General features: G+C 41.6%; 1 protein-coding gene across 1 annotated transcript in view; it reads right to left on the minus strand.

The window, feature by feature from the left end:
• The window catches only part of TBC1D1 (TBC1 domain family member 1), a 216,450-nt gene that overhangs the window by 70,735 nt on the left and 120,560 nt on the right, over positions 1-25,155 (minus strand). The window contains exons 6-11 of the mRNA XM_065878294.1: positions 23,040-23,131; positions 15,563-15,673; positions 10,232-10,360; positions 8,403-8,489; positions 4,149-4,429; positions 52-191 (exon numbers count right to left, since the gene is read on the minus strand). Of these exons, the coding sequence (XP_065734366.1) occupies positions 52-191; positions 4,149-4,429; positions 8,403-8,489; positions 10,232-10,360; positions 15,563-15,673; positions 23,040-23,131 (840 nt within the window). The remainder of the gene's footprint in view (positions 1-51; positions 192-4,148; positions 4,430-8,402; positions 8,490-10,231; positions 10,361-15,562; positions 15,674-23,039; positions 23,132-25,155) is intronic.

Genomic DNA, 25,155 nt, shown 5'->3' on the forward strand with positions numbered 1-25,155 from the left:
ACAGATGAAACTCGAGCCACGACCTAGCTTTACGTTGGGGGTGGGCCTTACCTTCGTGTCTGCCGGGAGAATCGCAGGCTTTCTGCGGGGTGGCCACTCGAAGGAAGATCTGCTGCCTCCACGAGTGTCTCCGTGTCTTTACGGGGGTCTCACTGGCATCACCAAGATGGCTGGCTTTGGACTCAAAGTCCCTAAAATTACAAGACAATTGTTTTATGACTGGTGAGGAGATATAAGCAGGTATTTTAGCTTGACTTTTTTTTGTTTTTTAAACAGAGCACTAAATTATAAATTATCTTTGTACCAGCAAACATAACTAGATAATCACAGGCATCAAATCAAACTCGCAGTGGGGCAACACTCCCACAGGACTGCTTTCTGACAGGGTGCTTTTTATGGAAAGAGTCAGGGTACATGTCCTTAATTTATTTTTATGGTAAAAGATATTAAGAACTACACTCCATGGATCTTGGCTTCCAATTGGGCCTCTCTTGGTGCCACTTCAGAAAAGAGAGACGGCCTAAAGGGGGCGCTGTCACCCGGGCCACAATCTCCCCTAGTCTGTGTGAGGGGAGATTTTCTTAGCATAGGCCTGCGTCTCCAAGGATCATCACAAAAAAACAAAAAAGAAAAACGTTAAATTACACAGAACCAGCAAGGGCAATAATTATGCAGTCACTTGCTAATAATGGCTTTTACCATCTGTATGTTTTAAACTGCAAAATAAAGTATAGTTTTCAATATACATAAACACAATCACTAATTTCCTTTCTATTCACGGGACAACTTGGGGAACCCCTTGTAACTTACACCTGAATATATACCAACAACTGAACAATCATCTGAACTTGGAGATCAAACATGCTGACTGATTTACTGGCAGCCATATATGCTCATTATCCAGAAACACTTCTATCATTTAGAGACAACGGTTAAGACTTTCTTTAATTTGCTGAAAATAACCATGTATTAATAAACTAATCCTAGTCAAAACTGGATAACAGGTTGACTCCACATTTTTTTAAATCACATCATCAGTAAGAAAAATTATAAGAAAGAAGATACAATAGATCTAGCGAAAATGATTTTTTAAATGGCAAAAGTACAGATGAAAAATCCTTATATGTCTAACAATCAACACTTCTACCCAGACTTGATATATCTAAATTCAACTCTACCTTTTTGTGTTCATAAAGTCAGAGGTGTTATTTTCATCTACAGGAGCCAGAAATTTTAGAAAATTTGGCACAGAGGAAGAAGAATGAAGTTTTTTCCGCAGGGCATTACGGTAGGAGATGCTGAGAGTGTGGTTGAAAAAAGAGTTTAGGATAAAGAAACACAAACACACAAAGTATAAAACATAACCTTCAAAACAGAAGAAACATTTTATAGTTCTAAGGCTAAGAAAATTAAAGCAGGTAAGAAATCAAAAATAGTTTACAAATGAGATTTAACTTTCATTTCAGTCAATAAAATTCTATTATTTTAAATGAATGGAATCAACGAACTAATTAACAAACATCAGTCCAGTTACATAAGGTGAATAAATTCTAAAGATGTGCTGTGCACCATTGTGCCTACAGTTACAACACTCTGCCCATAGTTAGTAATACCGTGAACACGCAAAAAAGGTGTTAAGAGGGTAGATCTCATGTAAAGCGTTCTGACCAAAATAAAAACAAAACCACAACAATAAAAAATTCAGTCCATCATCCAAAATGACTCCTTCCTTCCAAAGTAGAAAAATAATTTTCCTAAATTAATGAGGAAGTTTCTGATATGGCACAAATCGCAATGCATATGATCAAGCACATTGCTGTTAATGTGTGTGTGTGTGTGTGTGTGTGTACACTAGGGCAGGGGAATGTGAAAATAAGTATATAAAAAATAATTTGCCATCAAGACTGTTTTCATAATAATTTTGAGGGAATTAATCAACAGTAAAATTAAGTAGATTCAAATGATAGACTGAAAATAGGAAAACCAAAACCAGACAAGCACACACACACACACACGCACACACACACACACACACACACACACACACACACACACACACAAGCGGTGGCCCCGGGGTCCTTGTGTGGACATTCAGCACACTCTCTCTGCGTGAGCATCCCAGGAAGACGAACGACACTGAACTTGCCATGCGGGTGGCTCACCTCTTTGGCACGGCATTGCCACTCTGTTCTCCACTTGGGTTATGTTTGAGGTACTTAAAGAAATTGGGCGAGGAGGCGGAGGGGGTAAGACGAGGTGGAGGAGCAGCTGAGGACTGACCTGAGCCACCTTCAGACTCGCCGACAGGGGGACGATTCCCACTAAATAGCAATTAGAGAGAAAGCAGGGGAGTTAAAGGCGGGGACGGAACCGCACAGGAAACGCAGAGGACACACGGAGGAAACAGGAACTGTCACAGTTAGAGGGTGCTCTCCTCTTCTGCGCCACAATTCCTGCTGGCAAAGGCAGCTCTCAGTCAAGAGGGCACCGTGCAAGGTCCCTCTTGATCACTTCCCACATGCTTATGTGCGCAAGAGACCCGTTTCCTCTACTCCTTTTTTAGAATCTGACGGGGGGAAAATTTTTTTTAATTAAAACAAAAGCAAAGGAAAGCAAAACAAAATCCAGAGTTTTAGAAATACATCTCTCGTCAAAATGAACAATAACCTGCCTTGAATGTCCAAGTCTCATTTCCTGTGCATAAGTGAGCAGAGAGTTCATGAGGGGGGAGCAAAGCCAAAGAAGCATGCTGGGGGACGGAGGAGGAGGGGGGACAGTACCGCGCCCCCTCATCACCCACGCCCCACAGGACCCTTTAGGAAGCTGCATTCTTAGGGGAGAAGGGAAATGGACTGTCAGGGACTTCTCATTTCCTGCCACCTCTGGCTTGTGTGAAACAGTGGGCTTATTAGCAAGAGGACTAGAAACCTCCAGACAGGAAAAGTTCCATTATCACTAAAGTGCCAGAAAAAGAGGGGTGGGAGCCAGTGGAGAGGCAGAATAAAAGGAGTGTGCGCGCAGGCTTTTAAGAAACATGACAAGAAGCCACAAAGCCTCAAACAAACTATGCTTGTCTCCAAAACATCACAGAATTGGATATTAGCTTCTGAAGCATGTCCTGCTTTGGGATCACAATTATCCAGCCAAATTCCAAAGAACCATCATAACTATTTTCAATGGCGTACGGAAAACAGAGCTGAGCGGCTCTACTAGCTCGTCTGAGATTGCTAGCACGTGTCACTGCTTCATCAGCACCACCTCCAACACCCACCCCCGCGTGGACTCTCCCTCATCTGTGCAGGGCCTGCACCCAGACACACGTCCTGGCTTCTGTTGTCACCAAAATCAGGCAGCAGCTGCACACAGGTGTGGCCTACTTCAGCCTTCTAAGGTGACGAGTTTTAAAATATTTTTAAAGTGATTTTTAAACATACCTCTGTGTCCATTCATGGTCTCTGACACTCGGAGTCAAATTAATTGCCAAGGGACCCCAGAAGGAAGCGGGAGAGCTTCTACTACTGTACTGCTTCCCCAGCTCTACAGCCAGGAAATCCCAACTGCTCACTAGAGCAGTTGGGATTAAAATTAGTAAGTCTTGTTCGAAGAATCCAGAACTCTCACATTGGAGGAGATTTTAGAGACCACCTATTGTGTCATACAGTGTCAACTGTGTCATACAGTGAAGTGAAGCAACTTTGCCTGGGCCACGGCCGGCTTGGGACAGAACTAGGACAGAGGTCCCGGCATCACTGCGCCTCCAGCCAGGGCCTCCAAACGAGCAGACTCACCTGACCGCTCACTCACTACTTCCCTCCAGGCCAGCGGCAGAGTTCACGGTCAGGGCTGCCTCTCACTGTGTGAGGAGGGACCATTCTGCATCTTAAGGGCCATTTCTGCTCGTCTTACCTGCTTCCTCACCGTACTTGCACTTGAACAGGTAACAAGTATCTCTTACAACTACATATTTCCCAAGGGAGGAAGACGGAAGGAACACACTGCTTCGAGTTTTACCTTTTTAAGCCAAGAGTGAAACCTGACTCAGGCTTCTCTTTTCACCCAATTGACATGCCTGGGATGCACATACCTGGTTAGTAACAGATATGCCCCAGCCATTTATACAACAAATCTACATTTTCAACAAATCTTACTTTCGTTCACGAGGCGTCTCTGTGCTCACTGAGTGATACCTCACAAGTTTCCTTTGCGAGACCCCTGGAGATCCCTGTGCCTGCTGCAGAGGCTGCTGGCATTCCACAGGGACGTGACTCAGAGTGTTGGCGCGCCTCCTGAAGCCCTGCTGGGGTGACAGCAGGGCTGGCTCTTCTGCGGCGTGGCTCTCTGAGTCACTGGACAGGTCATCCGAGGAGCCCAGGAGTCTGAAGGAGCTCTCAGAGATGGGAAAGGCCTCCTTTTCACACACAGACGGCTCCTGGCAGCAGACAGACAGCAGTTCAGACACATGGCAAGGCACTTGTGGGATTTACACATCTCTAATTCCAGCGGCAGGAAAACATTTCAAAATGTAGGCACATCTTCTGATCACAGTGCCCTCTAGAGGCCACCAAAAGTATAAGACGATTAAAGGCCCACTAAATGCCTGCTCCTCCGAGACAAAACGTTAGTGTGCAGGACAAATGGGGAAACTGTCCAAGTGCAAGCGTGAAGGACATAAATTATAACAAGTAACTGCCCTAAGCAAAGCTGAAATAGTTCTCTTTCTAGAAAAGAGAGCTCTCTACTACTGCCTATAACAAGCAGAGCGAATGCCGTTTAACTTGTCGGCACAGTTTAAACAAAGCAAGTTCTTTATCTTGGCCAAGTGTGTTCATACATGTGATACCCACATTTTATGGCTCTCTCTGAATGTGATCTAATGTTTGGATTTAACTTGGTAATCTTGAGTGTTAAAAATTACATCCTATATTATTCTTAGATATGAAAAATCTCTCTCTAGGCACTTACTGACATGATTCAGGGCAAATCACTTAACTTCTTTCTGCACCTCAATTTCCTCATCTGTAAAAGGGTATAGTGAAAATTTATCTCACCGGGTTTCAGAATTAAGCAAGATAATACAACTAAAAGTACTTGTCTGCTGTTAAATGTTGTATAAATATAAGTTATTGTCTTATTAGGCACTCAGTGAATTTCCTGAGTGGGTACTCAAACATTTGTTGAGAATCATGACAATACTTTAATATCGTAGGCTCTCAAGATGCATACCTTTTCAAAGGAATGAACTACCACCACTCATGCTTAGCACTGCATGCCCAGGACGTGGCAGGGGCCAATATATTTTTCTCAAATCAAAAAATATAAAATAACTGATGTGTAAAACACTGATGACTAATAAGAACCTGCTGTATTAAAAAAATGTATATATATACATATATATATATATATATATATATATATATATATATATATATATATATATAAAAGAAGAAGTGTACCAGCTTGTCCCTGCTGAAATTACTAGGAGGGATGAATAAATCAACATGAAAAGAGCAAAAAGGAATGAATGCATCTAATAACAGTGGACTGGAAAATCTAAATTCCACCTGTTCATTTGACCTGCAGTTGAGTGTCTCTTAGATGATAGGTATTAAGGATTTTAATTTAAAAAATTAAATTTATGTTTATTGAGGAGAAAGGTTATATACACTTAATTTTGTAGGAATTAGATTTTAAAAGCTTAATTCCCAAAACATTATGAAATGTTAAACAGTAACTTAAATTTTTCATTCTTCAGGACTCTACAGTTACCAAGATTCTTTTAATTTAAGGATTTAAAAATGTGTTTAAGACAATTCATCAAGCAATCTCCATCACGCAAACCTATTCATCTCAACTCTCATTAACGTCCTTCCAAATTATGTGGAAGAGCTAACCCTTAGCTTCATCTAACACCTGAAAGGGCCACTGGATGTTCAGCTTCTTTGCTTCCAGACGATCAATTTACTGGAAGAGATCCAATTACGTCTGTCATCCAGAGTGAAGTAAGTCAGAAAGAAAAAGACAAAGACCATATGCTAACACATATATATGGAGTTTAAGGAAAAAAATGTCATGAAGAACCTAGGGGTAAGACAGGAATAAAGACGCAGACCTACTGGAGAACGGACTTGAGGATATGGGGAGGGGGAAGGGTGAGCTGTGACAGGGCGAGAGAGAGTCATGGACATATACACACTAACAAACGTAGTAAGGTAGATAGCTAGTGGGAAGCAGCCGCAAGGCACAGGGATATTGGCTCGGTGCTTTGTGACCGCCTGGAGGGGTGGGATAGGGAGGGTGGGAGGGAGGGAGGCTCAAGAGGGAAGAGATATGGGAACATATGTATATGTATAACTGATTCACTTTGTTATAAAGCAGAAACTAACACACCATTGTAAAGCAATTATACCCCAATAAAGATGTTAAAAAAAAAAAAAAGCACACTTTTAACAACAGTTTCTCAACGTCAGGATGAACAAACGACATAAATAGCATAGAGCCACACACACAATACACACAAATAGGTTCTAAAAAGCTGCATTTCCCTTAGAATTACCCTAGAAATTCAAACCATGTGTATATTCCTAGATCTGTGATTTGAAGAATAAAAAACAAGCAATAAGACTTACTGGAAAAGTCACTTGAGTGACATGAATTTCTTCACAGCACTTTTATTGGAACTAATCTGGAACGCCCTCTTCCCTGTCCACTTCCACGGGTGAAATTCCTATACTTTCTCCAAGATTTATCAAAAGCACTACTGCTCCCCTCTCCAAGCTTTCTCTGGTTCCACTGACCAAAAATAGCTCCCCTTCCTCTTGCTCCTGTGACAGCTAAGCTACCTTGGCTCTTATTTGAACTCAGGCTCACAGCTACTCTACTCGATGCTGGTGTATCTGTCGCCTCTCCTACCAGATGAGTTCCTTCCTGCAGGGTAGAAGCTGTCTTTTTCATCTGTATCCAGCAGATAAAAAAAACCCAAAACATTTCCAAATTTCAAATGAATTGTGGGTAGAATCAGTATGGAGGAGATGAATTTAAATAGACCACTAGATTCTAACTTAGAAAATCATATTCAGGGCATTCCCTGGTGGTCCAATGGTTAGGACTCCATACTTCCACTGCCTAGGGCATGGGTTTAATCCCTGGTCAGGGAACTAAGATCCCGCAAGCCACACAGCACAGACGCCCACCCCCCAGAAAAAATAAAATCATATTCAGAAGACTGGGGTCTAGGGACTTGCTCCCCTAAGTGGGTCCACAGACCAGCGGCATCAACATCACCTTGGAGCTTGTCAGAAACTGGCCATTTCAGGAATCACCCCAGGCCTACTGAATCAGAATCTGCATTTTAACCAGATCCCATTAAAGATGCACCTTAGAAATTGAGAAAGCACTCAACTGCGGCAGCGTTTCTCAAACTATCGGCTGTAACACATTGGTAGGCAGTGATATCAATTTCGTGGTCTGCCACAAACTTTTTAAAGCAATAGCAAATACCAATATTATCACATGTTTACAGTAAATATCATTTTGTGAAATCTTATTTTCATTTTATCTGTGAGCATGTAGGTATGTGTGTTTCTGAACTAGTTTGCAATGTTAAATGTGTAAATTACTGTTGGTTATGGTCTAAAACCTTTGAAAGCCACATGCCCAGGAGGAAGCACAGAAGAACTTTGATTCCTGTGGTAAGGAGCTGGCCTCCACAACAACTCCCCCACTTTCCATCCCAGGGCACTCTGACATCCCCAGCACAAAACCCGAAATCCACTTTTCTGGTGGGTAAAAAGTTGAACTAACTAGGTTTAAGTACGCTTATATATTTAGAAAGCAAGAAATTAAAACAAGGACATAGACACAGGTCTGCTACCAAAGAGAACTGCTGGCTTGCTCACTATCACAAAGCTGTGCTTGGTGGCAGACGCGAGGGGTGAGGCTTATTTATAAAAATAGTGATGTTTAATTATAATCATAGAGTCAGGCAGAGGACAGAGTAAGTTTCAGGAATTTAAGTTGCATACTTCTCATAATTCGTAAACCCACGTTTGAGGTTTTCCCAATTATTTTTAATATTTCATTTAGATTTCACTGGAAAACCTACTAAAGAAAGAAATCCATTGATCACTTGTGATTATTTAGATCTCAGTGGCCTGAAATTGTGCTTTTTCCTCTTTGCTTATGCAATAGCCCTCTGTTTTGGTATGTACAACTTTTCGGCTAGAGTAGGACTGCACAACCAGCCCTCCCCCTGCATTATCAAGTCCAGAAGCACCAAATTTCTCATGATTGGAGCTATGAGGCTTCTTTTGTTCCTTTTGACAGGCCCGGTATATAGGAGATGAGCAAGACCCATTTGCTGGTTTCTTCAGGGTGTCATATAAAAAAAAAAAAAACGTGCTTACTTTGCTGGTGCTACTTAATGTGCTAGACACGGAGCTGTCCAGATCCAGACCGGCGGAGTGCTCCTGGAGGCCTCTGGCTTTATTACCCTACAGAAAGAAAAGCAGTCGAGTTATGACCCCTGAGGCTTTTGCAAAGGCATCTGCTAGAAGCAACCTGGTCTATTTAAATAAGTTCAGGAAAAATGCACCTACTGGGAAACTCTGCTGAGCACATATGTGCATGAAGACAATCAATATTTCTGTCTTTTTTTTTTTTTTTTTTTTTTAACCAAACTAAATGTTCCAAAGCACCTTGTGGGTTAGTCATTTGGCAGGGATGATGGGCAGAAGAGACAACACGTCTAGAAGAAAAGCAAGCACTGAGGTGCACACCTCAACAACAGAGTCCCCCCTCTGAGTCACACGGTGTCATGACCCGCCAGCCTATGACACACAAACCACAATCTCTCGGTCTGGGAGCTCTCAAAGGCAGCCCCACCCCAACTCTGGTTTTGTAAATGAACTGCTTTTAATTATCTGTAAGGCTGCTGTGAAATTCTCAGAAACACCTCCATAGAAAATAAAATTTATAACAAAAAAAAATGTTTCAAATGGAGTGGTTCATGAAATAAAAGATAAATATAAGAAGATACTGCAAACTCCAGAAAGGTGTGAAACTTTGAGAGAAAAGAGAACTTTTATTTCTTAGTGTAAAAGGTATTTACACTCACGCTGGGGTTGGCGTGGCGGGGGTGGGGGTGGGTGGGTGGAGCGGGGGTTGGTAGTAATTTCTTAAAGAACTCCCAGATCGGTACATACGTATACTCTGTTCTTCCTATAGAGCTGCAGGCCACAAACTTTTTCCGTAAAGGGCCAGAAAATAAATCTCTTATGCTTTGTGGACCATATGGTATCCGTGGCAAGTACTCAACTCTGCAGAAAAGCAGCCTTAGACAATAGGTGAATGAATTGATGTGGCTGTGTTTCAATAAAACTCTATTTACAAAAACAGGAGGTGAATGGTATTTGACCCAAGGACCACAGTTTGCAGATCCTGCTATAAACAGTTTCAGACACATAACAATAGCAGCTAATGATAAAAATTTTTTTTATAATGTAATCAGGATTTTTATTTATTTATTTAAATTTATTTATTTATTTATGTATTTTATTTTTGGCTGCATTGGGTCTTCGTTGCTGCACGCGGGCTTTCTCTAGTTGCGGCGAGCGGAGGCTACTCTTCATTGCGGTGCTCAGGTTTCTCATTGCGGTGGCTTCTCTTGTTGGGGAGCACAGGCTCTAGGCACATGGGCTTCAGTAGTTGTGGCTCGCCACCTCAGTCGTTGTGGCTCGCAGGCTCTAGAGCGCAGGCTCAGTAGTTGTGGCGCACGGGCTTATTAGTTGCTCCCCGGCATGTGGGATCTTACCGGACCAGGGTTCGAACCCATGTCCCCTGCACTGGCAGGCAGATTCTTAACCACTGTGCCACTAGGGAAGTCCCACGATAACAATTTTTAAACTGTACCTAGTGACACTAGGGAGAATGGAACCCACACCTTGGTGTATCTAATCCATGCTCTTTACAGGGACTGGCCAACAAATAACATTCTTTTGGGAGACAAAAATTCCATAGAACACAAAAGAGTAGAAAACACTTTTTAACCTGGACCAAGTTAAAAACTGAATTTTCAGTGTAGATAACATTTTTCTAACACTGAGAAGACACCAAAAAAGGTTTCACCCTTCTAAACTGTATGATGAACCCTGATGGAACGAAAGCAAAGAACTGAATTTCATGCTCTCTCAAAAACAGTGATTTAACTTAAACTAGGAGGAATTATGCCACTTACCCGGGACAAAATACTTTCTAAAGACTCCGTTAAAGATCTCTTCGCTTTGTTTTTCAGCATATCTAGCCTAAATCGAGTGGCACTAGATGGTAATTCACTTCCAATATTCTCTGCTGCAATCTGTGATGCCTAAAAAGTGAAACAATGGAAAATTAAGTCACTGAGATCTTCCTTCCCTCCTTTTTTCCTTCCTTTTTAAAGGACTGAAAAATCTCTAGAATGCATCTTTTTGACCTCAGGTCATTTTTTCTGTGACCTCTTCTCATCTGCTCCTTGGTGACATGACTGCAAGTCCAGGAAATAATTTTGCCTCAAAGAGTTGCTTTGCCTACTCCAAACAAAATAAGGAAAAGTGCTTAGAAACTAATCAGTTAACAAAACAGTTTAGAGCTTGGGCTCTGCGGCTGGATCAGAGACATGTCATTCACTAGCTGTGGACTTGAGCAAGTTTCTTACTTTCTCTGAGCCACAATTTCGTCTTCTGTAAATTGAGATCAACCTCACGATCTAATCATAGTGCTATGTTGTGAGATTAAAACACGTAAAGCATGTAAAACATTGGGCACAGCTTCTGGTACAAAGGTAGCTATGATTAGCTTTTCAAAGTAAAGTAACAACTTACTTTTGGGGGCATTTCAGAGGATGAGACAAAATAAATCTAATCAACTGAAGAATCCATCCTCTCTGCCTACACTAATCCCTTCATCCCCTTCTACAGAATCCTGTCTTTTTCCTCTCTCCCACCTATTGCTTCCATCATCCCATTCATTCTCCTCTGCAACCAAGTCTCTCCCTTAACTGATGGGAACATGAAACTGACAACATAAAAGTTTGTTTGCCAATCACAAAATGAAGTTTAATGTTACTTATTAACAAAGAGGTATGCTTAAAAAATACAAAAAAAACCTCTACTCTAGATTAAATTGTTTCTTCTATGGATTCTTACCTGAATGCTTCCTGCTAGATGATGATTTTGTTAGAAAAATACTCAACCACATCCTCCATTACTCTAAACCCCAACTATTCTTTGTTGCTGTTACATATGTCAAGCATACAGAAAAATGTGCAGATTAATACAATAAATGCCTTCATACCACCTCCAGCTTTGGCCAAGTTAACATTGTGCAGGTGTTGAGAAGAACAGTGATGAGCACAGGCTCTGGCAGTCACTCAACAAATACTGACTAAGTCATGTAGCATGGGTGGATGCCTTACTAGTTGCAATTTGGTCCTGTGCAATCATTTACCAAGAGTAAGAGTCTATCCAGACTGGAGTCAGCCTCTAGAGCAAAGGGAATTACCCACAAAGAACCCTCAGGGGCCTGCATTTGACTCAATACCAGTTCACTCACGAAGTTAAGAAACTGTAGACCTGCTTTCAAACTCATAACCAAATTTTTCCTAAAAAAGAAGCATTTTTAACTGTTCTCTGATATATACAGAAAATACTGGCTAAAAGACTAGTAGAACGTAGTAGATCCTACACAGAAAGAACAAAAACTGCACTTGTGTTTTTCTTTTTGTAAACCAGGCCATAAGAATCTCTATATACTTACTTCAATGCTGCTTCTGCTCTCCTCTACCATCTAAAAAGGTTCTTTTCTATGTCTATCACTGTAATTCAAATGCAGTCTGAAAATAATTCACATTTAGAAAATAATTCACGTTTAGAAAATAATTTGCATTTAGAAAATAACACACTCCTTGTTTATTTTAAACTAAGCATCTAGAAGTTTCTCCTTTGAAGATGATGCTGGTTCTTGGTAAGTTTCTAGTGTGGGGCTCTAGAGTGAATTTGTACTGCAGTCCTCACATTGCCCATCCCAAGACAGATGGGTAAACTCTAAGCATGAACGTTTGGAGCCAAGTTTTAAATTCTGAAGCTACCATGAAGTTCTCAGTTCAGAACCCACCATCCAGTAGTGTCTCAATGTATCCACCATCAGCCTTATTCAGAATAACCAGCACCTAGAAATAGCTAAGGTGCCCATCAAAAGGAGAATGGAGAAACAAACTGTGCTATTGACACAATGGAATAAAAAGGAACATAATTACTGATTTATGAAGCAACAAGGACGAATATCAAAAACATTATGCTAAGCGAAAGAAACCAGAACTAAGAGAGAACATACTGTATGATTCCATTTATAGAAAGTTCTAAAACAGGCAAAACTAATCTGTCGTAGAAAAAAAAATCAAAACAGTGGTTGCCTGGGGGAGGGAGGGAGTGAGGACTGACTGGGTATGGGGGTACTTTCTGGCATGATGGAGATGTTCTGTACCTTGATACGGGTCTGGGTTACCTAAATATACGAAATCCTCAAAACTCAACAAATGGTACACTCAAGATTTGTGCAACTTACTATATGTAAATGTTATCTCCAAAAAATTGTAAATAAATACCAAATTCTAATTAATGATATGCATACTGAAGTGTTTAGGGATCAAGAGTACTAGTATCAGAAACTTACTCTGAAAAACATCAAAAATAAGGTAGAGTAATAGATGGATAGCTATATGGGAAAGCAAACATAACAAAACGTTTAAAATGGTTTCACCCAGATGGTGGGTATGTGAGTGTTCACTGTGTGATTCTTTCAACTTTTTGGTATGTTTGAAATTTTTTGTAATAAAATGTCAGAAAAAAAAAGAAAGAAAAACTTATCTACTGGATAACGGACCCAGACAAATCGATGAGTGGTTACATAACATTAGATTTTGTTAGTTAATCATTATGCCCTTTAGGAGCTTAAGATAATGTCCTTGGACCTCACACACATGGGCTCCACACTCTCTAGCAAACGACTTGACCTCTGTTCCTCATGTCCTTGTCTCTAACATAGGTATTATACCACCTATCTCAAAAAAGTTATTGTAGAAAAATATGGAATAACTCATGTAGAGAATTAAAACTATACCTAGTACTTGGGAAACGTTCAATCAGTGGCAGTTGATTTAATATTATTAATTTTTGTACCAGCTCAGTGAATACAAGCAGAAATGATATGTCCACTGATTCAAACATGATACTCTCTAAACTTTATTAATTTATAGGTCCTTGCCCAAACTGAATCCTTTCCCATAAGATCAAAGGATTCCTTCAGTTTGTTTTCTACTTTACGGAACGATTCCTTTGACAGGTATCCAACAACACCAACGCTTCAGTCTGAAAAGCATGTACAGTGTGGCATCACCAGAGCTCTGAGAAGTACAGCCCTGAGACTGTGCTCATTGTCTTCCATCTACATTTTTTTTTTTCTTTTTTTTTTTTTTGCGGTACGCGGTTCTCTCACTGTTGCGGCCTCTCCTGTTGCAGAGAACAGGCTCCGGACACGCAGGCTCAGCGGCCATGGCTCACGGGCCGAGCTGCTCCGCGGCATGTGGGATCTTCCCCGACCGGGGCACGAACCCCTGTCCCCTGCATCGGTAGGCGGACTCTCAACCACTGCACCACCAGGGAAGCCCTTCCATCTACTTTTGAAGGCTGGTGGACACAGACCACAATTCTACCTCTCTCTAGGTCAAGTCAAAACACATTTTCAAAGGTTACAGGAATTTTTAGGAGCAATAAGAACATAATGAAGTCCATGTGGTTAAATTATCTGGTAGCAGAAAGAGAGCAGGAATCTATCGGTGAACTCTCAAAAGTTCATCTGATCGATCTATAAAGCAGCTGCGGCTCTGAAAAGCCGAACTCGGAGCCCAAGAGGGTATCCAGCCTAGGGGACACCCAACTACTGCCCAGACACCAGTTCCACTTTGTGAGACTTGGTCTTCTTTACATTAAATTCTGTTTTCAAATGAGGGAAAATAAAAGAAACATTAATATATTTCTTTACTGTACTAGTCTATGCCCAAATCATAAAGATACTACCCTGTTCCACAAAAATGAGATTGCATTTAGGGCAAAACTTTCCATCCACCATAAACACTTCATTCTCCTTTCTAGCCATTATAAATTATTTCAGAATTATCAATTTCCTGTTGGAACAAGTTAGAGTGACTCAGGAAAGAGAAAATCAAACATAGAATAACTATCAGTGGCACAAGAGAAAAAAGGAAAGAAAATGAGAAAAGAAATATGTTGGAAAATGAACTAGGGAATTAACTGAAAACTTAGACTGGGTGGCCCATCCAAAAGTGAACAGGAGGATAACAGAACTTGCCCACTCTCTTAAGGGTACCGGCTGAGAAGGGAGGAAGGTCAACACACAAAGGCCAAAAACACAGTGTACTGATATTAGGGTCACAGCTAAGGGGCCCTAGAGTTGGCCGATGAAATTAAAAACAATGTTGGCCACTGTGTGTGACCAGGAGTTCAGCAAAGGCACATAATTGCCAAAGCCAGCTGGAAAGCAGAAAGCAAATGGGGAGAGTTGCTGTGTGTGCATCCAAATAAAACTGCATCACGGTTACGTTACTGGAAAAGCAGAGGCTGTTTACAGGGAAAATAGCAAGAGGAGAGCACACAACTGAGCATTAAAACACCTTGAGAATAAGCACTCAGGAAGTATTCTTTTTTTAGGAAAAGGCAATGTACTTCTGGAAATTAAAGACCCTTTGAACATACTTCACTGATTTTTCTCTAGGCTTTCTGGCCTAACAGTAACTTAAACAAATATAAAATGCATGTTTAGAAGCTATAAGGGTTATTAATAAATTGACTTACAGAGAGTCCAAAAGAAATAGGAAAATGGTCCTGAATCCCAAACTCGAAGCTCTTCAAAGACAGAGCCCTGCAGGCCGCCCCAGCCTCTGAGATAGCACCCCTCACACAGAAAAGCTGAACAGAGCTGTGGAAAGAGAGGATAGGAGGCCAACTCTGCACCTCCAGCATATGAAGTGGAATTAACAGAAGCTCCATATCTGAATAGCACGTAAACCAGGCTAATACTGTATGTGATTTATCAGTAGTGCTATCTTCTATTCACATTGCATTTTTATTACAAAGAGCTTCCGGGCACTTTATATAATTCTGAAGGCAGCTGTACAATGTCAGTCCCATTTAATCAAGGAGAAAGGTGAGGTGACAGGGACTGGCTCCCAGCAGGTCGAGCTTTCCTTGCTAGCATCCACTCGTAAACTCCACTCTCGATGCTCTACACCAGTTCCCTCATCAGAGCAACTACTCTGCTCCCACTACAACACAGACAGAAACTCTCCTCACCTTTTCTAAGCACAATCTAAATATTCCCCAATTTCCCCTACATGTGTAACAAATGAAAATAAAATTCAGGGAGAAAAAGAAGTTTCAGAGCTTCAGAAAATCCTCAAGACTCTGTTTTACACAGTGTCCTGGTAAAATTTTAAGAAGAGAGAAAAATGCCATACCTGCTTTATCTCCCCAATATGGACGTGAACTTTTTGTTTCTCTTCATATAAACATCTCAGGAAAGAAACAATCAATTCATTCTCTCGCTGCTCATTTCTTGGTCTCAATTTCTTAATGAAAAAAAGAATATATTACATTAATTTTTAATTGTCACCAAAACTGCTAACCCATCCCTTTGAAAATGCTACCAGCTCCCATTCATCAACTAGTGCTTTTACCCAACCACCTCACTAGGGGGCACCAATGATCCTACAACTGGAGATAATTTTTAAAAAGAAAACAGATAATGAAGCCAGCCAGTGGGCCAGATTTAGCCTCTGACCTCTGATGTCCTTATACCTAAAATAAACATTTCACATCAGATAGAGGCATAGTCAAAATATTTAATAAACAGTCTTAAAAACATAAGAAAAGGACAAAAATCTGTGGAAACACCCAGAGGTCAAGAGCCACAATGGTTACTTATTTATAAACTGTTATGGTCAGGGAACTGGAAAGGAAACCAGCAACTGGATCCAGGGCCATGGTTCCTTCCACATGTTAAACATGTTCATCATGAAGCACTTCCTGGAAGCCCCACAAGGCATACACTTGCACACAAAATTTCATGGCATGGACTCAATTTTTTTCCTCTGGTTTTTAAAAAATTATTTGTATGCCTTTTATTTTTCAGACAAGGTAGTGGCAAAGCACACTGGACTGGAAATCAGGTCATGTAAGTTCAAGGTGCTGCCTAGAAGTGAGACCAAAGGCTTGTCATTTAAGCTTAGCTTCTCTGTCTGTTCAAATGAAGATTATGCACCAAATACACTCCAAGGTCTTTTCCAGCCCCAAATTCTTTGGATTTGAAATACCAGAGTTCATGTTTAGAAGACCATCTAATTTAATGTATTCAATTATTTTCCCTGAATATGAAGAAAACAAAACTGAATTACTCTGGAGATAAACAAAGTTTCTGGTCTATAAACTTTAGAAAAATATCTTTTTTTTTTACAATGACAGTTATCCATTGCCCTGCTCCTCCCTCCCTCCCTACCCCAAACCTCTAGCCTGCCCTTTAAATCAAAGTCAGGGTGTCTAATAAACGGATCAATTACACAAGCATCCGAGTCCGGGTCAACGCCGTTCTCGGCAGCCCAGCTGACTAAGGAACAATTTTACCCCTCATGTCACAGACGAGAAGCATTCTAACATTCCTCTCTTAAAGACAAAGATCATTTTAAATAAGTTGTTCCTGTTACCCAAGGAAACGATAGTAAATGATTAGAAGAGGTTGTTTTCAATGAGGACTTCCTGTTCTTTCAAATTTCAGATTTAAGGATTAAATATTTTAAAGGTCAGAATAGATGTTCTCAATCTGGATGCCAAGCCATGAACCTTGATGTTATAAATTTTTACATGTTTTATGCAACACGCGGGTTGTTCCAGAGGAAGTTTCCATCAGATCTTCAAAAGAGGAAAGTGGTAGTCACATACCACAATCCTAACTTAATTTTGCTGACCTCGGGACGGTTACAGATATACTGTGAGTCTAAAAGCCCCCAGAGACAACAGGAACTTTCACTCATTGCTGGTAGGAACATGATATGGTTACAGCACTTTGGGAGCCAGTTTGGCAGCTTCTTACAAAAACTAACCATGTTCCCACCATGTGATCCAACAATCATACTGCTTAGTGTTCACTTGAATGAGTTGAAAATTTATGCCCATACAAAAGCCTGCACAAGAATGTGTATAGCAGCTTTATTCATAATTGCTAAAATTTAGAAGCAACCAGGTGTCTTTAAACAGGTGAATGGATAAACTGTGGTACATCCAATGAAATACTACTCAGCACTAAAAAGAGCTATCAAACCACAAAAAGATATGGAGGAACCTTAAATGCATATTGTTAAGGGAAAGAAGCCCAACTGAAAAGGATACACAAAGAGTATGATTCTAACTATGTGACATTCTGGAAAAGACAAACTATGGAGACAGTAAAAGATCAGTGGTTGCCTGGGGTTTGGAACAGAGGTGGGGGGCTGGGGAACAGTGAAAAGGTGGAGCATAGAGAATCTTTAGGGCAGTGAAACAATTCTGTATGATACTATAATGGTGGATACATGCCATCAAGCATGTATCAGAACCCACAGAATGTACCACACCAAGAGTTAACCCTAATGTAAACTACAGACTTTAATCACTAAAGATGTATCAATATTGGCTGATCAACTGTAATAAAGGTACCACACACTAAGACAAGATATTAACAGGGGAAACTGGCTTGAGGAAAGGGCATGAGAAGTTTTATGGGAACTCTCTGTACTTCCACCCACTTTTTCTGTAAAACTAAAACTACTCTAAGAAATAAAGTATATATATATTTTAAAGTCCAGGAAAGAGAAGCAGGCAGGAATCACGAAGCCTCTGAGCAGGCACCCAAGAGCTGACCCATTCTTTCTTCTCCTATTCTTCAATCAAACCTTTGGGCTGCTCTCACAAGAAAATTTGTATTTTGTTGGAGAAATTCTTCGTAATCACTTATTTCAACATATCAAAAAAGGCTAAGAATGCAGTAACAGGAGAGGAGCATTATTAATACATTCTCTTTCCCTCAGCATATACGCGAAAGAAACTACTTGAATGGACAGAAAATGAGACTAAACTGAGCACAATGTACTACCACAGCTGCTGCCCAGACACTGCATCAAGGAGCTCGTTAAACATCACAGGGGAAAGTCAGTGAGGCTGAGAAGACCATGTCTGTGGTGTCATACAAGGTCAAGAAATAAACCCTTTCTTAAAATAACTGAAACATGACTAGGGGCTACCCTGCTATTTAGTGAAAACGATTAGCAAGGTATCATCTCCTGAGTGCCTCCCAGGGAACTTCACCATCCTGCAAAGGGACAAATCATTATTTCCTGAAGATGATTTAACTTTATAAACATTCATGACAGAGAGACAGGTCTGAGGAAAATAATGGGGAATGAAGTTGGATAACATCCCTTTGCCGTCAAAAATTAACTTGCTTATTACTCAAAGTTAACCTCCGGAGTCAGGAGTCAGGATGGTGGTCACCTGGGGCAGGACCAAGGGGGGATTCGGAGGGACTGGACACGCTCTATTTCCTAATCTGCGTGCTGCACAGGTGTATTCATCTTATAAAAATTCACTGACAGGGCTTCCCTGGTGGCGCAGTGGTTGAGAATCTGCCTGCCAATGCAGGGAACACGGGTTCGAGACCCGGTCTGGGAAGATCCCACATGCCGCGGAGGAACTAGGCCCGTGAGCCACAACTACTGAGCCTGCGCATCTGGAGCCTGTGCTCCGCAACAAGAGAGGCCGCGACAGTGAGAGGCCTGCGCACCGCGATGAAGAGTGGCCCCCGCTTGCCGCAACTAGAGAAAGCCCTCGCACAGAAACGAAGACCCAACACAGCCAAAAATAAATAAATAAATAAATATTCTTAAAAATTCACCTACAGCCAATATTTTATAACTACAGAGTATAACCTTTAAAAATTGTGAATCACTACGTTGCACACCTGAAACTTATGTAATATTATAAATCAACTATACCTCAAAATATTTTTTTTATTTCACTGAACTATATACCACTGATTTGTGTGCTTTTCTATAGTTATATTTCATTTTTAAAAAATGAACAATATAAAACAATTAATTGCCTGTTAAAAGCAACAAAGCCAATGTTGTTACGTGTTTCTTAACCTCATTTCTATGAGGGCGGGCCTATAAATTGGTTGTAAAAGCAATTTGAAATCCATTTCTAACACTGCCTAATGAATACCAGAATGCTGAGAAAGCCTACGGTCTTCTGAGGAGTCTACTGAAAATGGCAGTGCTCACCTGGACTACAGCCTGACATCTTTCTAAAAAAGTATAGTGAAATCTTGTAAGAAATAATTTTAAAACCATGGAAAAATCCAATTAAGCTGCTCTACATTCTGTATAAAGTGAAAAAAAATTCCTCCAACCACTTATCGTTAACTTGTGAAAAGTCACATTATTTAATCCGTTATCGACATCTACTGACTATAAATCTACTTGATTTACCTACTGAGTATTAATTAAGTCATTCCCTGAAATACACTCATTCAGATGAAGAGAATTCGACTTTGAGACAGTTTCTTTACTAGCCCAACTCAGACTGAAAGCAACTTCTCCCTGAGGACGACCTATGTAAACTCAAGCCAGCCAGCAGGGGACAGCACCTGGACAGAGCCAGACCCCACCCGAGGGTCACATTCTCATTCGCCCACTTAGACATGTTTGAAAAATGTACACTTCAAAAAGGTCCTAAATTAAAAAGTGGCTCTACAGTGTCTTGAGTCCTCTTAGAAGGGTTAGCACACCCACAGGCCCATCTGGCACCAAGTGCTCCTCACAGAGCTGAAAGTCAAAGCCGGCTTATTTGCAGCAGTGATACTTCCCCAGCATCATCTGCACAGTAATTAATGATTTCTTTTTCTTTATGGTTCTGTTTGGGTTGCACTTTTTTTTTTTTGCATGAAACATTTATTTACAAAAACACTGAATATATATGTTTTAATAACTATTTAAGCAATCATGTACTATTGATTTCAATAGTAATTACATTTGTTTTATAAAAATTTGCCCTTGGAGAATTTCCTCAGAAACAAATCATTCTCCAGGAAAAAAACCATACAAAGGAAAATATTAACCATTCTATTTAAAAGAGGTATCATGACACTGCAAAGCCACCTTTTTCCTTATGATCTGTTTGAAATGCATGATTTTCATATGCATTAGCAGGAACTACTACCTAAAAAGAAACTAGTGACTTGGTTTATAAAATATTTTATAAAAAAACAAGAATGGTCATTGAGTAAATAATTTAATAAGACTACCAATAAGCCGTCAGAAGAAGAGATCCATGTTAAATCTGTATTATTCAAAAAAGAGCCACACCTACAATGAGGGAGGACAAAGTACGAGCTGGCTTTTCAAAACCAATGAACAATGACTTCCCTTTGGTCTTTAAACCAATCAAAAAATTACAGAGCCTTCTACAACACCACACAGGGATCCCAGGATATTAACTGAATCCATTTTTTTAAAACGAACTTTTGTCACTGATTTTCTCTAAAGCCTCGTTGCCATTTTTTATATTGAGTGTCTCACACTCACATGGATCAAAGAGAATCTCAAAATCACATCCATCAGGAACATAATCATTGCTGCAGAAGGGTATCTGGGGTATTACCTATCCTGATTCACCACACTGTTTTGGGGAAAGCTACACAGTGCTATCTAAATAAAAGAGAAAACAAACTCACATTAGAGGAGGAAGGTGCATCTTCTATGCTTGCTAGAAAGATATTCCCCAAAGTGACTTGATGGCACTAAAACAGCAAAGTGGGCTAGCATCAGATGAAAAAGGACCCAGCTCTGGGCTTCCCTGGTGGTGCAGTGGTTAAGAATCCACCTGTCAGGGTTCCCTGGTGGCGCAGTAGTTGAGAGTCCGCCTGCCGATGCAGGCGACACGGGTTCGTGCTCCGGTCTGGGAAGATCCCACATGCCGCGGAGTGGCTGGGCCCGTGAGCCATGGCCGCTGAGCCTGCGCGTCCGGAGCCTGTGCTCCGCAACGGGAGAGGCCACAACAGTAAGAGGTCCGCGTACCACAAAAAAGAAATAAAAGAAGAATCCATCTGCCAATGTAGGGGACATGAGTTCGAGCCCTGGTCCAGGAAGATCTCACATGCTGCAGAGCAACTAAGCCCATGTGCCACAACTACTGAGCCTGCGCTCTAGAGCCCGTGAGCCACAACTACTGAGCCCGTGTGCCACAACTACTGAAGTCCACGCGCCTAGAGCCTGTGCTCTGCAACAAGAGAAGCCACTACAATGAGAAGCCGATGCACCGCTACGAAAAGTAGCCCCCGCTCGCCGCAACTACAGAAAGCCTGAGCGCAGCGACGAAGACCCAACACAGCCAAAAATAAATTAAAATAAATTAAAAAAAAAAAAAAAGAAAAAGGACCCAGCTCCCATCACAAATGCATTAACAATCAGAAGCAAACTGTCCATCCATTTATGAATTCCAAGTACAAATCACATTAAATTTGTGTGAGAGTACTGTGTACTTCGAACGCTAAAGATCCTTTAAGAAAAAACAAAGTAGTGTGTCTCAAGTCAATTCAAAAGAAAATAAGAAAACTTAAAGGCAATTGGAAATTGTGAAAGTTACATTCTAAGCAATTTATGAAATTAAAAAACCCTTCCTATGCTCTCCTTCAAACATACATATGCCAATCCTACTGCAGAAGATCAAGGGAAGGAGAACTCGAACACGTGATTGACAAAGACAATTCTTTAATTTTTCACTCTAACAGGAAACAGATCACGGGCCCTGTCTGCAGCCTCTCCCTCAGTGAAGAGGGAGAGGGAACCTACAGTCTAGACTTGCTAGCCATCTTGTTTTGTTTAAAGACTTCTCTACGTGCAGAACCCCTAGCACTCTCCTCCGCACTAGAGACTTATGCTTTGTTCTGATGTACTCTCCTCCCTAGGAAAGTGCCACAAAACCACAGAAAATGCCCCTCGGCTAAAGCACACATGAAATTTTTGATGAGCTCATTAAAGATTCATAATGAACAGACTATGGGCACGCCAGCACACACAGCGTGGTTTCCCGAGATAAGTGCATCTAAACGCAAGGATGACAGTGCGGTTCTGGGCTTAATGCAGAAAACCGATGAGCTTGGGTTTTCTTCTGTATTTTGTTTTTATGTTTAGGTTTGATATACCATATAGTAGGTAACACCTAAATTTATTTTCAAAACTGAAAAAAAAGAGCGAGGAAGAAAAGTTATGTTCAATTTCATGTACAAAATGTTATATCCTTAAGACTCTCACACTTAGGGCTGAAATCCCAAGCGGGAAGGAGCTAGCAGAGGTCTCCCAGGGAGGGCTTCCCTGGTGGCACAGTGGTTGAGAGTCCGCCTGCCAATGCAGGGGACATGGGTTCGTGCCCCGGTCTGGGAAGATCCCACATGCCGCGGAGCGGCTGGGCCCGTGAGCCGTGGCCTCTGAGCCCGCGCGTCCGGAGCCTGTGCTCTGCAATGGGAGAGGCCACAACGGTGAGAGGCCCGCATACCGCAAAAAAAAAAAAAAAAAAGAGGTCTCCCAGGGACAGCAGTGTTCAGGGACCAAAATCCAGGTCCCCTGTCTCCCCGGCTGAGGCTCTCTCCACTTTATTATTTCCTTTCTCTTGTTCCTTAAGGGAGAGTTCCCCTGGTTTAGTAGTTTTCACGTGAAAAACCAAGCCCTGATAGGAATCTGCAATTCTGACCTGGCCCCTGTCCCCAGGCTGTTAAAGCTTAAACCTAGAGGAACTCAGGCCCACTTCCTTGAGGATCTAACAGGTTTGCTTTGCTATTTTTTATAAATAAAATGTCACAGAGAAGCTGCCTCCTTTCTTCCTTCTGCAAATTTAAAACCAGTACTGTACCTGAACCTCCTCAAAAATAGTTGCTTGCTCCTGATTAGTTAGTGTTGTCAGGTGCTTCTGGAGTTCTAGTTTGGTTTTGGAAGAATTCATTCCTATTAAGAGAAAAAAAGAGACATGAGAACACTCTAGGTAACAGTTACGAGGTAGAGTTAACACTTCCCATGCTCACTCCCCCCTCTTACATGACTTAACCACCTTCTTAAGGCTTCTGAGGTTTTATGGAAAGTCTAATCAATAATGTCGGTGATGATGATGACCCTGACAACAAGCAACATTTTTTTTTTTTTGCGGTATGCGGGCCTCTCACTGTTGTGGCCTCTCCCATTGCGGAGCACAGGCTCTGGACGCGCAGGCTCAGCGGCCATGGCTCATGGGCGCAGCCGCTCTGCGGCATGTGGGATCCTCCCGGACCGGGGCACAAACCCGCGTCCCCTGCATCGGCAGGCAGACCCTCAATTACTGCACCACCAGGGAAGCCCCTAAGCAACACTTTTTGATTGAGCCCTCACGTGGTAGGCACTGACTTAAACATCAGGCCTGTATCATTTCATTTAATACTCAGAACAATCTGGTAAAGAGGACTCGATTAGCCCCATTTTACAGTTACGGAAACTGAGACCCAGAGAGCTCAGTTAATTCCCAAAGACCCCATACTGGACTCTACGTCAGCTTTGTGTGGTTCCAAATTGCCTTTTTTCGCCACTACTCCAGGTCAGAACACCTCACACAGCCAGAACATTGTCCGCAGGAAACGATAAATTCTCAGGGAGTATTTATATGTAAACTAGACAATCTCCCTTAAGGATAAACAACTACTGCCCCATTTGAAAACTGACCAACATTCTTCTCTTACAGGTTAGGCTAGGCTCTTTCACAAGAAAGTGATTTGTGTGGCTAACAACTTTCCCTTTACCACCACAGGCTTAGTAATAGTCTTATGGCCACTTAAATAACATTACAAAGGATTCTGAGGGAAAGTCATTAAAATAAAGTTGCAATTTTAATGTCCATTAGAATCTGGTATTTCAGAAAGTTCCTTCTCCACACATATATGGCTCAGACCCTGTTTTGCCTTTTCTTGGCGCCAGAGATAAATGCTACCCATGATGAAAAGATTTGGGATGAAAGGATTTGTTGACCTAACTACCGTGGAAAAAAACACTGCTGCTGATTACTTTTATTCCCAGGGCAGTCCTGTCCCCATCCACATGCCACCCCGTCGTCTCCTCCTGAGGGTGAGCCACTGCGCAGGGCCTTGGCCAAGTCTCTGGGCCAGATTTATCTACATTACTAGGATGGCCAGAGGGGACAGCTCTGAACAGGGACTTGGAAACCAGGCCTCTGTTTTACAGATGAGTTTGCTGAGGTCCGGAGAAGCCAGGCGACTGACACGTCAGGAGGCCAATCAGCAGCCAAGGCTGCCCCAGAGCCAGTGCTCCTCCATCGCCCACCCCGCCCCCTGCAGCAGAAGGCAGGGCCCTCACCCTCCTAACAGGCGGTGGCGAGGTCGCTGCCCCTACTCAAACCACTGCAGCTCCCAGAAGTCCTTCCTCTTTCCACCGCCGTTTTCTTTTTTTGGCCAAGAAAACCCTAAGAGGCCACCATAAAAATAAAAGCCAGTATTTCTTAAGTGATTGCTGTGCCACTTCATGCAACACTACATAAATAATCTCATCTGATCCTCAACATAATCCTTGGAGTGGGCACTATTTTTAGCAATTCCAAGGTCTATAGATGAAGAAACTGAGGCACAGTGAAGTCAAATGTCTTGCCCAAGGTTATCAGCTAAGGAAGGGACAAAGTCAGAATCTGACCCACATCTGTCTGCCCCCAGAGACCACCCTAGGACACTCCACTGCTCCTTTACCCAGGCAGTCAAGCCACCTGATGCCACTGCCTTCAACACAGAAGTGAAGTGCTAAGTGAAATAAGTCAGCCAGAAAAAGACAAGTACTGTACGTTTCCACTTGTATGTGGAATCTAAAAGCAAACAAATATAACAAAACAGAAACAGACTTAACAAAGGACTAGTGGTCGCAGAGGGGAGGGGAAGGGGGGAAGGGTGAAATAGGTGAAGGGGATTAAGATGTACCAGGGGATTTAAACTACCAGTTAT

This window comes from Phocoena phocoena, chromosome 5 (genome assembly GCF_963924675.1).
Source record: "Phocoena phocoena chromosome 5, mPhoPho1.1, whole genome shotgun sequence".
Lineage (NCBI taxonomy): Eukaryota > Metazoa > Chordata > Mammalia > Artiodactyla > Phocoenidae > Phocoena > Phocoena phocoena.